Consider the following 13,759-nt stretch of genomic DNA (forward strand, 5'->3'; position numbering starts at 1 on the left):
AGCAAGTACACAGACATGTGGTTGAAGACTGTGTGATCTGCACTGCCTTATCTCATTGCATGGATGCAAAGGCTACCTCTTGTAACAGCAGCTTCAACATCCCGCTTGATCCGGATTTACATGCAGAATAGTGTTTGGTCATGTGGGATTCTTGGGAAGCATTCTTAATCTATACAATAATCATAATCTGAGTCTGGCTTTGGCTGGGGAGGGCGGGATATAAATAAAATTATTATTATTATTATTATTATTATTATTATTATCATCATCATTATTATCATTATTATTATCATTATTATTACAACAAACAGGTGCATTGTAGGATTAGGAACTGTTCTTTGCTGCCTTTGAAATATCCAGCTTGAATTAGGTTCACGTTCCGTAAAAATGAAAATTGTCATTTCACTGAATGGTTGCAGGGTGGGTTACAAAAATATCACAATTAAAACAAGAACCAATGATAAGAACAAAAAATAAATAAATCATAACATAAACCACTAAACTTCACCACTGACAAAGTTAACAAAACAAAACAGCCGCCATCCTTTGTCTATTTATAGCTGGAACTTGTCTGCATGCATCAGCGGGGGCTGAGACATGAAAAATCTATTTTGTCCTGGGACATCAACTAAGGTTTGGTTTAGCGAGGTGTTCTGAAAACAGGAAAAGTGAGACACTAAGGCTGTGTACACAATGTGCATTTAAAGCATGTTGCTCCCTGCCCCCAAATCCTTGGAACTGTAGTTTGCATGTCACAGAGCTACAATTCCCAGTTTTTCAACTACAATTCCCAGGATACTTTGCGGGAGGTGGAGCTTTGACCTCAGTTAATTAAATGCATGAAGTACTGGGTTGTTGCTCCTGTCTAAAATGCAAAAGTGTGTGTGTGTGTGTGTGAGAGAGAGAGAGAGAGAGAGAGAGAGAGAGAGAGAGAATATCGACCTGCTATGTTCAGGAGCAGCTACTAAAAATATCTGAATAATGTAAAATTTAATATGACTCCTGTACCTATATAGCTAAATTATATTTGCACGTTGAGAAGTGACATCCTTTTCAATATTGTTATTAAAAATCATTGGAATGATGCCACATATATCTCATCAGAATCAACAGGTCTCGCTGTAAAACTAATGATATAATCCATTATGGAAGATAGGCTGTGAAATTCTGTTCCTGAATTATACTCACAAATAGAAGATGAGATAGAAAAAATATTCCTTTAGGAAATATCTCGTCATGACTGAACAGTTTCCTATTTACGTTTGGGGTAAATCATTCTCTGCTGATCTTACACACATACCTATGAAAAACGAAGGAGGGTGTCTCATACTCACACTTTTAGAGAAATTTATTTACTTATCCTATCAAGAGATAGGCAGATCCGTATCACACTGCTTAATGGTCTGGAAAGATTACAATGGCATACGATTTTTGCCTCTGGCCACATAATTGTGAGTTATTGTTGGAAAAGCATTTGCTTGACACACAATAATAGTAACCATGCTGAAAACAATTGGCTATCACAGCATTGTTTAAACTACATTTTAATCGCACAAGGCAAGCAAGTTCTCTTAATAGCTAGTTAAAAACAGAATAAAGCGTAGCCAGCAGGGCTGTTGTTCAAAGGCTGAAGCTTCAAATGGGTTGCTGTAAGATTGGAAGGATGACAAGTCATGTTCCACAAAAGTGTTCTATGTTCAGTATCACCAAACTATGTATTCCAATAAAATTAGGAACATGGGAAGCTGGTATAGGTAAGGTAAAGGCAAAGGATTCCTTTTTTTTTTTTAATATAATATTTTATTAAGTTTTTACACAAATAAAAAACATGTAAAAAACAAACATGAGATAAGAATAAAGAAAAAAAAATACACAGATAAAAAAAAGAAAAAGAAAATTTTAACATATAAAAAAGAACTCACATTCCAGTTATAACATTCAAACCCTTATTTTCCTTCCTTCCACCCGCCTCCCGATCTTGTATTCTATGTAATAATTAGTTCAGCAAGATCATTCTTATTAATTTTCGTCCTTCGTCCCTCCCTTTGTACTCTTATTTAACCTAATCACTAGAACCCCTTCTTTTCCTTTTCAATGTCCTCAACATTCAAAAATTTTACAGTGTTTTTGTAAATAAAGTTTAAACTTCTTCCAGTTCTCTTCCACCTGCTCTTCTCCTTGATCTCGAATTCTGCCGGTCATTTCAGCCAGTTCCATATAGTCTATTACTTGCATCTGCCATTCTTCCAAGGTGGGTAGATCTTGCGTCTTCCAATGCTTTGCAATGAGTACTCTTGCTGCTGCTGTAGCATACATAAAAAAAGTTCTGTCCTTCTTTGGCACCAATTGGCCGACCATACCCAGGAGAAAGGCCTCTGGTTTCTTCAAGAAGGTATACTTGAATACCTTTTTCAGTTCATTATATATCATTTCCCAGAAAGCCTTAATCCTTGGGCACGTCCACCAAAGGTGAAAGAATGTCCCTTCAGTTTCTTTGCATTTCCAACATTTATTATCGGGCAAGTGATAAATTTTTGCAAGTTTGACTAGGGTCATGTACCACCTATATATCATTTTCATAATATTCTCTCTTAAGGCATTACATGCCGTGAATTTCATACCGGTGGTCCACAACTGTTCCCAGTCAACAAACATAATGTTATGACCAACGTCTTGTGCCCATTTTATCATAGCAGATTTTACCGTTTCATCCTCAGTATTCCACTTCAACAGCAGGTTATACATTCTCGACAATATCTTAGCATTGGGTTCTAACAATTCTGTTTCCAACTTTGATTTTTCCACCTGGAAACCAATTTTCCTGTCCAAATGATAGGCCTCTCTTACTTGAAAATAATGTAACCAGTCTCGCACCTTATCCTTAAGTTTCTCATAGCTTTGCAATTTCACTTTATCTCCCTCCTGCTCCAGAATTTCCCAATATTTTGGCCAGTTAGATTCCATATTAAGCTTTTTCAAGGCCTTTGCTTCCATAGGTGAGAGCCACCTAGGGGTTTTATTTTCCAATAAATCTTTGTATTTCATCCAGACATTAAACAATGCTTTCCTGACAATATGGTTTTTAAATGTCTTGTACACTTTAGCCTTACCGTACCACAAATATGCATGCCACCCAAAAACGTTATCATATCCTTCCAAGTCTAAAATGTCCGTGTTTTCAAGAAGTAGCCAATCCTTCAACCAGCAAAAGGCTGCTGCTTCATAATATAACTTAAAGTCCGGCAGGGCAAACCCCCCTCTTTCCTTTGCGTCAGTAAGAATTTTGTATTTTATTCTGGGCTTTTTGCCCTGCCAGACAAATCTAGAAATTTCTTTTTGCCACTTCTCAAAACAGTCCATTTTGTCAATGATTTGTAGCGTCTGAAACAAAAACAACATTCTTGGCAATACATTCATTTTGATAACAGCAATTCTACCCAGTAAGGAAAATTTCAAATTTGTCCAAATTTCAAGATCTTTTTTCACTTCTGACCAACACTTCTCATAATTATCTTTAAATAAATTTACATTCTTCGAAGTCAAGTTCACCCCTAGGTATTTCATTTTTTTCACCAATGTTAAACCTGTTTCTTCCTGAAACCTTTCCTTCTCTACTGCTGTCAAATTTTTCTCTAAAACCATAGTTTTAGATTTATTCAATTTAAAACCTGCCACCTGACCAAATTCTTGTATTATTTCCAGTGCTCTTTTAGAACTAGGGATTGGCTCCTGTAGTGTCAATACTAGGTCATCTGTGTAGGCTTTAAGTTTGTAGTGTTTAACTCCGACCTGTATACCCTGAATCTGTTGGTCCCTTCTAATCATGTTCAGCAAGACCTCCAGGACTGAAATAAAAAGCAAAGGGGAAATTGGGCAGCCTTGTCGTGTCCCTTTCTCTATCTTAACTTCTTCCGTAACTGCATTATTCACTATTAATTTCGCCTTCTGTTCTGAGTAAATCGCACCTATACCATTTCCAAACCTTTCTCCAACCCCCATCCCTTGCAAATTTTTCCTCATAAAACTCCAAGAAATGTTGTCAAAGGCTTTCTCCGCATCAATAAATATCAAGACAGCTTTTGTGTTTATATTAACTTGTAGCTTTTCCAAAATGTCAATTAAGTTTCTCGTGTTATTTGACAATTGCCTGCCAGCTTGGTCTTTATGAATCATTGTTGCTAAGACTTTTTTCAATCTTCTAGCCAGAATATCAGCAAAAATTTTATAATCCACATTAAGTAGGGATATGGGGCGGTAGTTCTTTAGTTGTGTCTTTTCTGTCTCATTTTTCGGTATAAGCGTGATGTAAGCTTCTTTCCACGACTCCGGCGCTCTTTTCCCTTCCATAATTTCATTGCAAACCTCCATTAGAGGTTGAATTAAATAATCTTTCATGTCTTTGTAGTGTTTGGAGGTTAGCCCATCCGGGCCTGGAGACTTGCCTAGTTGCAGGTTCTTAATGGCACCTTCAAACTCCTGTTCAGAAATTTTGTCATTCAGTGTTAATTTATTCTCTTGAGATATTTTTTGTAATCCATTTAAAGGCAAAGGATTCCTGGACGGTTAAGTCCAGTCAAAGGTGACTGTGGAGTGTGGCACTCATCTTGCTTCAGGCCGAGAGAACTGGCATTTGTCCACAGACAGTTTTCCGGGTCGTGTGGCCAGCATGACTAAACCGCTTCTGGCACAACGGGACACCATGACGGAAGCCAGAGCGCACGAAAATGCCGTTTATCTTCCCGCGAAACTGGTATATACCAAGTCAGACACCTTGGCCCATCTAGTTCAGTATTGCCAACACGGACTGGCAGCAGCTTTCCAGGGTTTCAGTCAGAAATCTTTCCCAGTCTTACCTGGAGACACCAGGAATTGAACCTGGCACCTTTTCTATGTAAAGCAAACAGTGTACCACTGACTATACAGGCCATGATTTGCGTATATATTTTAATAATTATTTAATGATTATTAAAGAAAAGCTCATAATGGCAGAGAAGCAATGGCACTGATGATGATGCTTACCTGAGTCTCCACCCCACCCCATAGGCATGGAAGCCACTTTTGGCAGTTTGTACCCTTTCAGTTTGTCCTCTTCATGCCGACTACCAGCGTTAAAGGACATGAAGGGCTTAAAGAGCATTTGTTAAACTGACACAACTGTTCATGTGAATGTGACTCTAGAATGACATGATTGGTATGCAGTGTAGAAAAAGACCAAGACGTTCACTTTGTGAGAAGGAATGTCAAGGAGCTAGGAGAAAAACTTTTAAGTAATGACTCTGATAATGAAAATGTTTTGCTTTTTTTCGGTGATTGACAGTTTACCTCAGAGACACAATACCCTGCATTCAGCAATGGTGTGTGTGTGTGTGTGTGTGTGTGTGTGTTTATCACGGTCTCCTATCTACTTCTTTCCATCAAATAAATAATACTAAGGTGACGTTGAAGATATTTACAGCAGCTATGAATTTCTCCATGCAACTCTTTCTGACAAGACTCTCTTTAAGTATTTTTGTCACATACAAGCTTCTACGGCACTGAAATGACGCATGCTAAGAATAATATCCCTAGAATATCTCAATTGGCCTCAGTGTTCCTAACCCAGAGATGAATTTGATCCTATGACAGTAAATGTACTAAATCAGATTCCATACCAAACAGATGACTCTTGGAAGAAGAAGAAAAGTGCACTAATTGACAATGACATCACCCCACTCTGAATCAAAATTATGGCTTCTAGATCCACTTTACAGCCAGTTTCCTTTTCCCAGACATCAGTATTGCTTCTTTATGAACTATCTCCATCATTTACAAACCATCAAAGGAAGTTTTAATAGGACTTTGCTTTTTAGTTTGGCAACTGCTGCTCTTTCCCCCCATAGTTGCACTGTTTGTAGCTGTGGGGGTTTTTTTTGTTTAAATAGTAGTTTAAACATACATTTTGAGACTTGTCACTTTTCAGCCAATAAAGTTCTCAGAGAACTCTAGACTGTGTCCTGCTCTGAGAACCTTTAACAGAAGAGTTTAGAAGAATCAAGCTGAAAAGACCACAGCAAGCAGTAGCATCCAGCTGTGGCTGCAATTCTACACATTTGTGGCAGTGTCTTAATTAATTCAATGAACAGAAGTGCCCATTTCCAGCAACAGCCAATCAGATGCCTCTTGAGGAGCCACTGGTCTTGAGAAGTGAAAATAAACAATAAAATAATGAAAAAGTTAAAATACAATGATCATATAAAACTTTTGACATAAGTTTAAAACCCGATTTCCACTAAAATTGAACTGAGCACAGATGGGCTGGATTTTGATAGCCTCGGGTCCAGTCAGGAGCCAAATGTGTCCCTCCTGCCATAGCAGAAATCTGGAGCTTCACAGCAGAATGAGCGAGAGATACTTAAACGTAGCTAGACTGGCTTGCCATGTTTTGAAGTAAGTGATGTGAGAAAGGGGACTCTGTAGGACCATTAAGTCCAGAGGCTAACATTAGCTAACTGCAAAACTTCATCCACCTTCTAGCAAGCAGATTAGTGCTGTTATGGGGAACAGCTTCAGTACCATCTCCTTCAAAGTGGCAAGGGGGTTCTCACCTTAACCTTGTCAAGAGTGGCATTGCAACAGCTGGGATGCTGTCAGTGCCAGGCCTAAGGTGTCAAATACAAACACTGCATACCTGGGAAGTGTTGTCTCTTACATCTGTTAACAATGAGGACAGAGATGAAAACTTGATTCCATATGTGCTTCTTTGAAACTGATGACTATGCATCATGAGGAGCAAATCTGTGTTGCAAAGCAGCCAAATATTGTCAGCATAACGTAATATTGTTAAATATTTTCCATTCCGTTAGCATCACATAGCTGCTTAACACAGAAAGAATCACACACCTTTTACCTTGGGAGTACCATGTGTCACTGGGATGCCTTCTGCTCTTCCAGAGTCATGGGATGGGATGCAGAATATGTTGGTAGAACAGCCCCAGGAACCTCAGTCAACTACTAAGGGCTCATGTCTGCTCCAGATTGGGTTTAACTTGCCATCTACTCTTCCAGGTCGGTTTTTACCTATTATTGAGCATCATTTGAAATTTCCCACAATGCCCTGATGTAGCATCACTCTGGGGAATTGTGGGAAATTCTCAATGGCAGACAGCTCATGGGTGACCGTTGAAGAGGCCATGGGGAGCATCTGAAGCAGGAGTGGATAACCCCCAGTTTGGGGGCCTGATATTCCCACCAGCTCCAAAGAATCTTTCTACCCCCACCACACAGATTTTGGCACAAGCAACAAAAAGGGGAAGGGAAGAAATCAAAGTAGAAACAATGTTCAGATTGGTGGAGCCCAGCACCCTGATGGGGATGCAAATTGGCTTTCCCCCGGTCATCAGATCAATCATTTGAGTGGAAACAGAACAAAAATCCACTCTCTTCAACTGATCAGTACGGACCTGTGTGTTTTCTGTGTATACATGCAGTATGAGGTAGCCATATCCAGTTTTGGTCATACCCACCACTGGTATAAGATTCCATAGAAGGTTGGCTAAGGGAAAACAAAGCTCTTAGCCAAGAAAACGGTGAGTCATCCCTACTCTAAAGCAGGTAGACCCACCAGGGGAGGGTGCAGAGCAGGGTCAATGAAAAATGTGGGTTGGGTAGGGGCCCAAGGGCTGGATAGGTAGGCCTGGATTTGGCCCCCAGAGGCTGAGTTTTTCCACATGACAGGCATTGGGATTGTGTATGGGAATTAAAGAAGCCAGACAGAGGATCAATAAGCAAATGGGGAGTAGCAGAAGAAGGCAGCATCAGGCCAGGAGTGTTGAACAGAGTCAATAAAGAAATGCCTCATACTTCTGGAACCATTCAGCCCTCAGCCATGCAATTTTTAACTAAGAAAGACTACCTTTTTTTTCTTCTCAAAGGTGAGAGTCATCGTCTGCAATTTTGTCTAACAAAAAATATATCCCGCAGCTACACTGGATAGACTTCTCAGGATCTCTGCAACTCCTTCAATAGCTGCCATTGTTTCTGAACAGTGGGCCACTTTCTGAAGGTTGTCATCAGAGGCTCCATCCTGTGCAAAATGCAAGAACTGTACGCAGAGCCCCCCATCCCCTCAAATCCTTGTCACAACAAATGAGCAAAACCCCATTTCCTTACTAGCAAAGGCTGTGATTTAAGGTTTGAGAATCACTGTGTGCGTTGTATCATCTCTTCTTCCGCTGCTCCAGAGCTTCTTTGACCTCTCTGCATCCCTAACCACCAATCAGATTTTCCCCAAACTAAGTTTGTCCATTAGAACAGGACACAGGGTACCAGATCCTGCGGTGTTTTGTAGAATTAGTTATAGCATTTTCGAGAACTGTTTAGACGGTGCAGATGAAACCCCTGTGAATTTTTATATAAATTCCCTGCAATGCTTTTACAGCTGATGCTGGCAAAGCTGCAGTTATTTCCTCTTCTACTAAATACACATATATTATTGTCAATTAAAGTTACTATTTTGAGCTGCAGACGCAGCTAGCTGTAAGACGGAAGAAGCATGTGAGGAATTAGATGTAACTGTTGGAGGATCTCCCAACATTCTCTGTATCCTTCTGCTGCTAACTATGTATGAATATAGTTGAGTATATCTGTGGATGTTTCTAGATTTCAGCAAAATATTCTTGACGTGCATTGTGTGAACTTGAAAGCATATGGTCGAGCTGATTATTAAAAAGCCCTGTGGGCATAAACTGTGTGATTACTAGTAAATTTAAATTGTCCTTGAAGAATTTTCTCACCACCCGTTCATACAACCAAGATAGTTAAAGGTAATTTATAACACAAAGAAATATTAGTTAAAAGTGTGTGATCATGTACAAAAGATTGATATTACATGATAGAGCAATGGGAGGGGGATTGGTAAAAGACACCTGGGGGACACATTTAACACGCATGGCATAGATAACATAGGTTTCCATTCTTGAGCCGCCCTCATAGTCACAGAGAGGATGTTTAGTGAGTGGTTCCTTTTCCTTTACCTTTCGCTCCCATTTTACCCTTGACTGTGTGTATGGAACCAAGAAGTGATAGTTATTCTGATCAGCAGCAGACTAGTTTTATGTTGCACCACTGGAGCAACATGATTATCACAGGAAGAAGGCTCTCCTCTTCACAATATTGTCTAATTTGGATTTACTTTTGAATAAGGTGGAAGAGCCTGGCTAGGAAGTGCCTGCCAGAAGTACAGCTGTTTCAAAACACAGCCTTGCCATCTAAACTAAAACAGAAATCACACCTGCTGCATAAAATTATTTACACCTTAACCACCGTGGGGGTCTTTTCTTATTCTCTTTGTCCGGCCTTTTCAATATGCACACTCTGCGTCATCGATCACAAAACACGGCACATGTGCATCATTTGAATGACAATACCCAGGACTGCCAACTTGAATAAAATATTGGGGGGCAGGTAAGCCCCACCCCCACATAACTGATCGCATGACGTGGCCCACAGACACCATCTGAATGGGAATTCCCCTCAACTATAGGAGGCAGCCCCCCACAAATATTTTATTGGGGGAAAGCAGGCAGAGAAGGGACCTGACCCATTAGAAGTTGGCTCCTAATGCCTGGCCCTCGCATCCTCACTCCCAGGGCTGGATTTAGGTTTGATGAGGCTCTAAGCTATTGAAGGTAATGGGGCCCTTTATATGGGATTTTTTAGGGAGCAGGTTAGCAAGTGGGGCCCATTACTTACATCATAGGAGCCTAGACAACACAAAACACTGTTGCTGTATGTAGGTTGCATTTTGTTTTTTATCTTATATTTTGGAAATGTACATCCAGTGGTTTTTTTCCATTAATTTTTTTGGGGGCCCCCAAGAGAGTGGGGCCCTAAGCTATAGCTTGTTTAGCTTATACGGCACTGTAAATCTTATACGGTAAATCTTATACGGTAAATCCGGCACTGCCCCACCTAGAAACTTGCCCCCCCCCCCCTTTATGACAAGGGAGGCCGGCTATAGGATGGGCGCAGCTGTTGCCACCTGTGAACGGGAGCGCAAAAACATCCGGAGTGTGCCACGTTGGGGAAAGGCAGGTTGAAGCAGCCCACGTCTAAACCCACCACCAAGGGGCTGCGCCCCAACTTCGGATCAGATTCTCCCCCGGGTCGAACTGAAACTAGAGTTCGCTTTCCCCTTCGCGAAGCGGGCGCGTAGCCCCAAGAGGTAAAGGGAAAAGACCAAGTTGGAAGAGGAGGAAGGAGAAGCGGATCAAGGGCCGCCGCCGCCGCCGCCGCCTCCGGGCGGAAGGGGCTCCGTCGCCCTCGGAACCCGGCGCGCTCCGCTTGGAACGCGGCCGGCCTGGAGGAGGAGGAGGGCGGGACGGAGACATGTCGGGCTCGGCCCGCCCCTCGCACCCCAAGGGGCATCCCGGCTCGTCGCCTAGGTCTCACCATGTCCCCGCCCGCAAGATTTCCACGGGCAGCGCCGACATGCTCAGGGCAGTCGTTATGGCAGCCAAGAAAAACAAGGCGAAGGAGAAAGAGAAGGGAGCCAGCCGGCAGGTAGGAAGCGGCGAGCCAACAAAAAAAAAGCCTGCCTCTCCGCCCCAGGGCCCCGGCCTGGCCCCCTACTCGAGCCCCGCCGCCGCCCTGAGGCCTCGCCAGCCTTCGCTCAGCCGCCCTCCTTGGTTCATTCCTCCTCCCCAGTCTGGCTTTTTCCCCTTTTCCCACCTAAGGGCGAAATGCTCTGTTCTCCCCATTCCCTAAAATATTCTCTACCCTTCCAGTGTATTGAGGGGCTGTGGGAAGGCTCAAATCCTTATATTTATTCTAATGGTCTGTAGTAGTAGTAGTAATTTTATTTTTATTATTTATACCCCCCCACTCTGGACGGCTTCCAACACTTAATGGCTCTAATTAATAATAATTTTATTAGTGTTGTTCCGAAGGGTGGTCATATGTTACATTTGCCTTTTGAAATAATAATAATAATAACAACATCATTTCAAATTACTGTTTTATTTATTTATTATTTATTGAATTTATATACCTGCCACTCTATACCCAGAGGTCTTGGGGCGGTTAACACAGAACAAAATCAAAATATAAAACCACTCTCTCTCTCTCTCTCTCTGTGTGTGTGTGTGTGTATTCAAAATGCAAACAACAACCCAATGACTACAAAATTGTTTTGTAGAAATATATTGTAGAACTGTTTGAAGGGGTCCCGAGGGTCATCTAGGCCAACCCCCTGCAACGCAGGAAACTCAGCTAAAGCACTCATGGCCATCCAACCTCTGCTTAAAAACCTCTGAGGAAGGAAAGTCCATAAGCTCCCAAGGGAGACCATTCCACTGTTGAACAGCTCTTGCAGTCGGAAAGTTTTTTTTCCAAATGTTTAGTCAGAATCTTCCTTCTTGTAACTTGAGGTCATTGGTTTGAGTCCCACCCTCCAGAGCAGGAGAAAATATATCCTATACATACATCATAACTGTTATCATTATCACCCTTAAAATTGCGCATATCAGGGCACATTAAAAATAAAAGAAGAGCCTGCTGGATCAGGCCAGCGACCCACCTAGTCCACCATTGTGTTCTCGCAGTTGTCACACAGGTGTCCGTGGGAGCAGAATCCAAGCACAAGACTATTATCCCCTCCTGTGGCTTCCAGCAATTGGTATTCAAAAGCATTACCACCTCCAACCATGGGGCAAAGCCAACAGTCATGCACACTTACCTGGGAGTAAGTCCTGCAGAGCTCAGTGGGACTTCCATCCAGCGCATGTGTAAAAATCCTTGCACCTGTGTCATGTCTCTGTCTGTCTCTTCAGCATCCAGCCCGCTTTCTTCTGTTTTGCTTACAGTACAGTCCTATGCATGTCTACTCAGAAGTAAGTCCCACTAAGTTCATTGGGGCTTACTCCCTGCATAGCACTGCAGTCTTATGTACATATAACATGTAAATGAGCCTTTTATTCATTATGGAATGCTATGTTCTGTATTCTTCGTTATATAAACAAATATTTCTTAAAGCATAAAAGGAATTTAAAAAAACCAGAATGAAAATACAATAATTTCAGCAAAATCTCTAGAACAGCAGGGTAAAAACGGCATGATTTGAAACTCCCTCAGATGGCAAAAAAACTACAAGAATAAGAAAGGCCTTTGCCTATCAGTGAAAATATCTTGAAGGGTACCTCTGATATGGCAGAGGTACCCTGAAGATGACCTGAGTACATGGGCAGGTTGGTGAGGAATAATAATGGTTAGCATTCATATGGCCCTTCAGAGTTGTGGCTGGTCCTGCTGCTGCTAAAGGAGCCCTGCTAGCAAAAGAATGGCAACCAAGATTCAGATGTGATTCACATTGTGACATAGCTGATGACAGTGGCATCAGCTATGTCATAAGGGGATGTAGCTCCATTATGACATAACTGATGACATAGCTCTCAGCCTTCCACACTGTTATTTCCTTCACTGTACTACCTCTCCACTCTATACAAACATGAGAAAACCTTTTCATTTTCACCAAGATGCGCCTCTCTGGATTCTGGTAGGGAAACCATAAGTTTTGTCAGTATATACATGTTTGCATTAGCACTGATTTACATAGTGGTTTTTAGATTAAAACAAATTGCCATGTTTTTCTCCCACCTTGTTAATTTCCCTGAACTTCAGAGGCAGTGGAATAGAGAAAAGGAAATTCGCATCTACAAAATTGCTAATGATTTCCCTGTCTCTTATTAATTTTATGAGAAGCCAGGGGATGGGAACAGTAAAGAAAATGGCTGTGTGGCAGATGTCTTCTGCCATAGTAAGAGAGGAGGAATCTGGGGTCCATCCTTTACCAGTTGTGATCAAAGAGATTTACATAGACAAAGACCGTGAAAATGTGACAAAGCCACTCCCAAATTGGAATGATTCTGTGGGGGGAGATGGTGTGTTGAGAATTAAACATTCCCTGCAGATAGAAAGCATTTGTATACAGGTGATGCAAAAATGCAGAAAGATTGAATGAATAAATACATATTGCTAGGTGACCATAAAAACTGATGCAAGCACATTTAGTATTGCATCTTTATGTTTTATGCGTGCATACCAAGAATGGGAAAGAAACTCGAAAGCGCTTCAAGTGGATCATGTGAAATGAGTGAAAAGGGCAGAGTTAGCGTGGTGGAAGTGTTGGAAGTAAGCTTTAATTGTGAAGGAGAAGGAGAAGAACAGAAGCTGTGGAGTGCCAAGCTAGGTGCTAAAAATAGTGTACAGGCAATGCCAAAGAACTTTAGCTAAACGTGTGTCAAATGCGGAAGTTCCGAGACTCATACCTTGGGTTAACTGCCTGAAAACATGGAGAAGTTCTTACAGTCAGCTGAGAGACAATAGCAACCTAAACGGACAGGTGATCTAACTTGGTGTAAGGCAACTTCCTATGGTCCTGTAGATTGGTAATTGACATGTTTTAATGGTATAAATGCCAAGAGACTTGTGCAGCTATTTAAAACCTTTTGACCAGCCAGTCACTTTAACGATCACTCTGTTCTGTTTTTAATTGTGTTTATATTTTATAGTATACATAATGTACACCACCCTGATATTTTATGAGAGGGTGGTATATAAATACTTTTATAAATAAATAAATAAAAGACACAAACTTTTTTTAAAAAAAAACCCAAAACCCTTGATGTCAGTGTTTTGAAGCAATGTTTGGGCCATGACTTGGAAATCTGACAACCTGATCCTATGCATGTTAATTTTGGTGTTTGAGACAGTTCAGTAGGGTTTT

The 13,759-nt window shown here is 41.3% G+C and overlaps 1 protein-coding gene across 2 annotated transcripts in view; it reads left to right on the forward strand.

Annotated features, from left to right (window-relative positions):
• The first annotated feature begins 10,284 nt into the window (after positions 1–10,284).
• CABCOCO1 (ciliary associated calcium binding coiled-coil 1) overlaps positions 10,285–13,759 on the forward strand; it is a 56,511-nt gene continuing 53,036 nt past the window's right edge. The window contains exon 1 of one of the 2 annotated variants that reach the window (XM_079975735.1): positions 10,285–10,539. In XM_079975735.1, coding sequence (XP_079831861.1) covers positions 10,366–10,539 — 174 coding nt within the window. In that variant the 5' untranslated portion in view covers positions 10,285–10,365. Of the gene's footprint in view, positions 10,540–12,466; positions 12,530–13,759 lie in introns of those variants that run through there. The other variant, XM_079975736.1, reaches the window with a different exon arrangement.

This window comes from Podarcis cretensis (genome assembly GCF_951804945.1).
Source record: "Podarcis cretensis genome assembly, chromosome: 5".
NCBI classification, from domain to species: domain Eukaryota; kingdom Metazoa; phylum Chordata; class Lepidosauria; order Squamata; family Lacertidae; genus Podarcis; species Podarcis cretensis.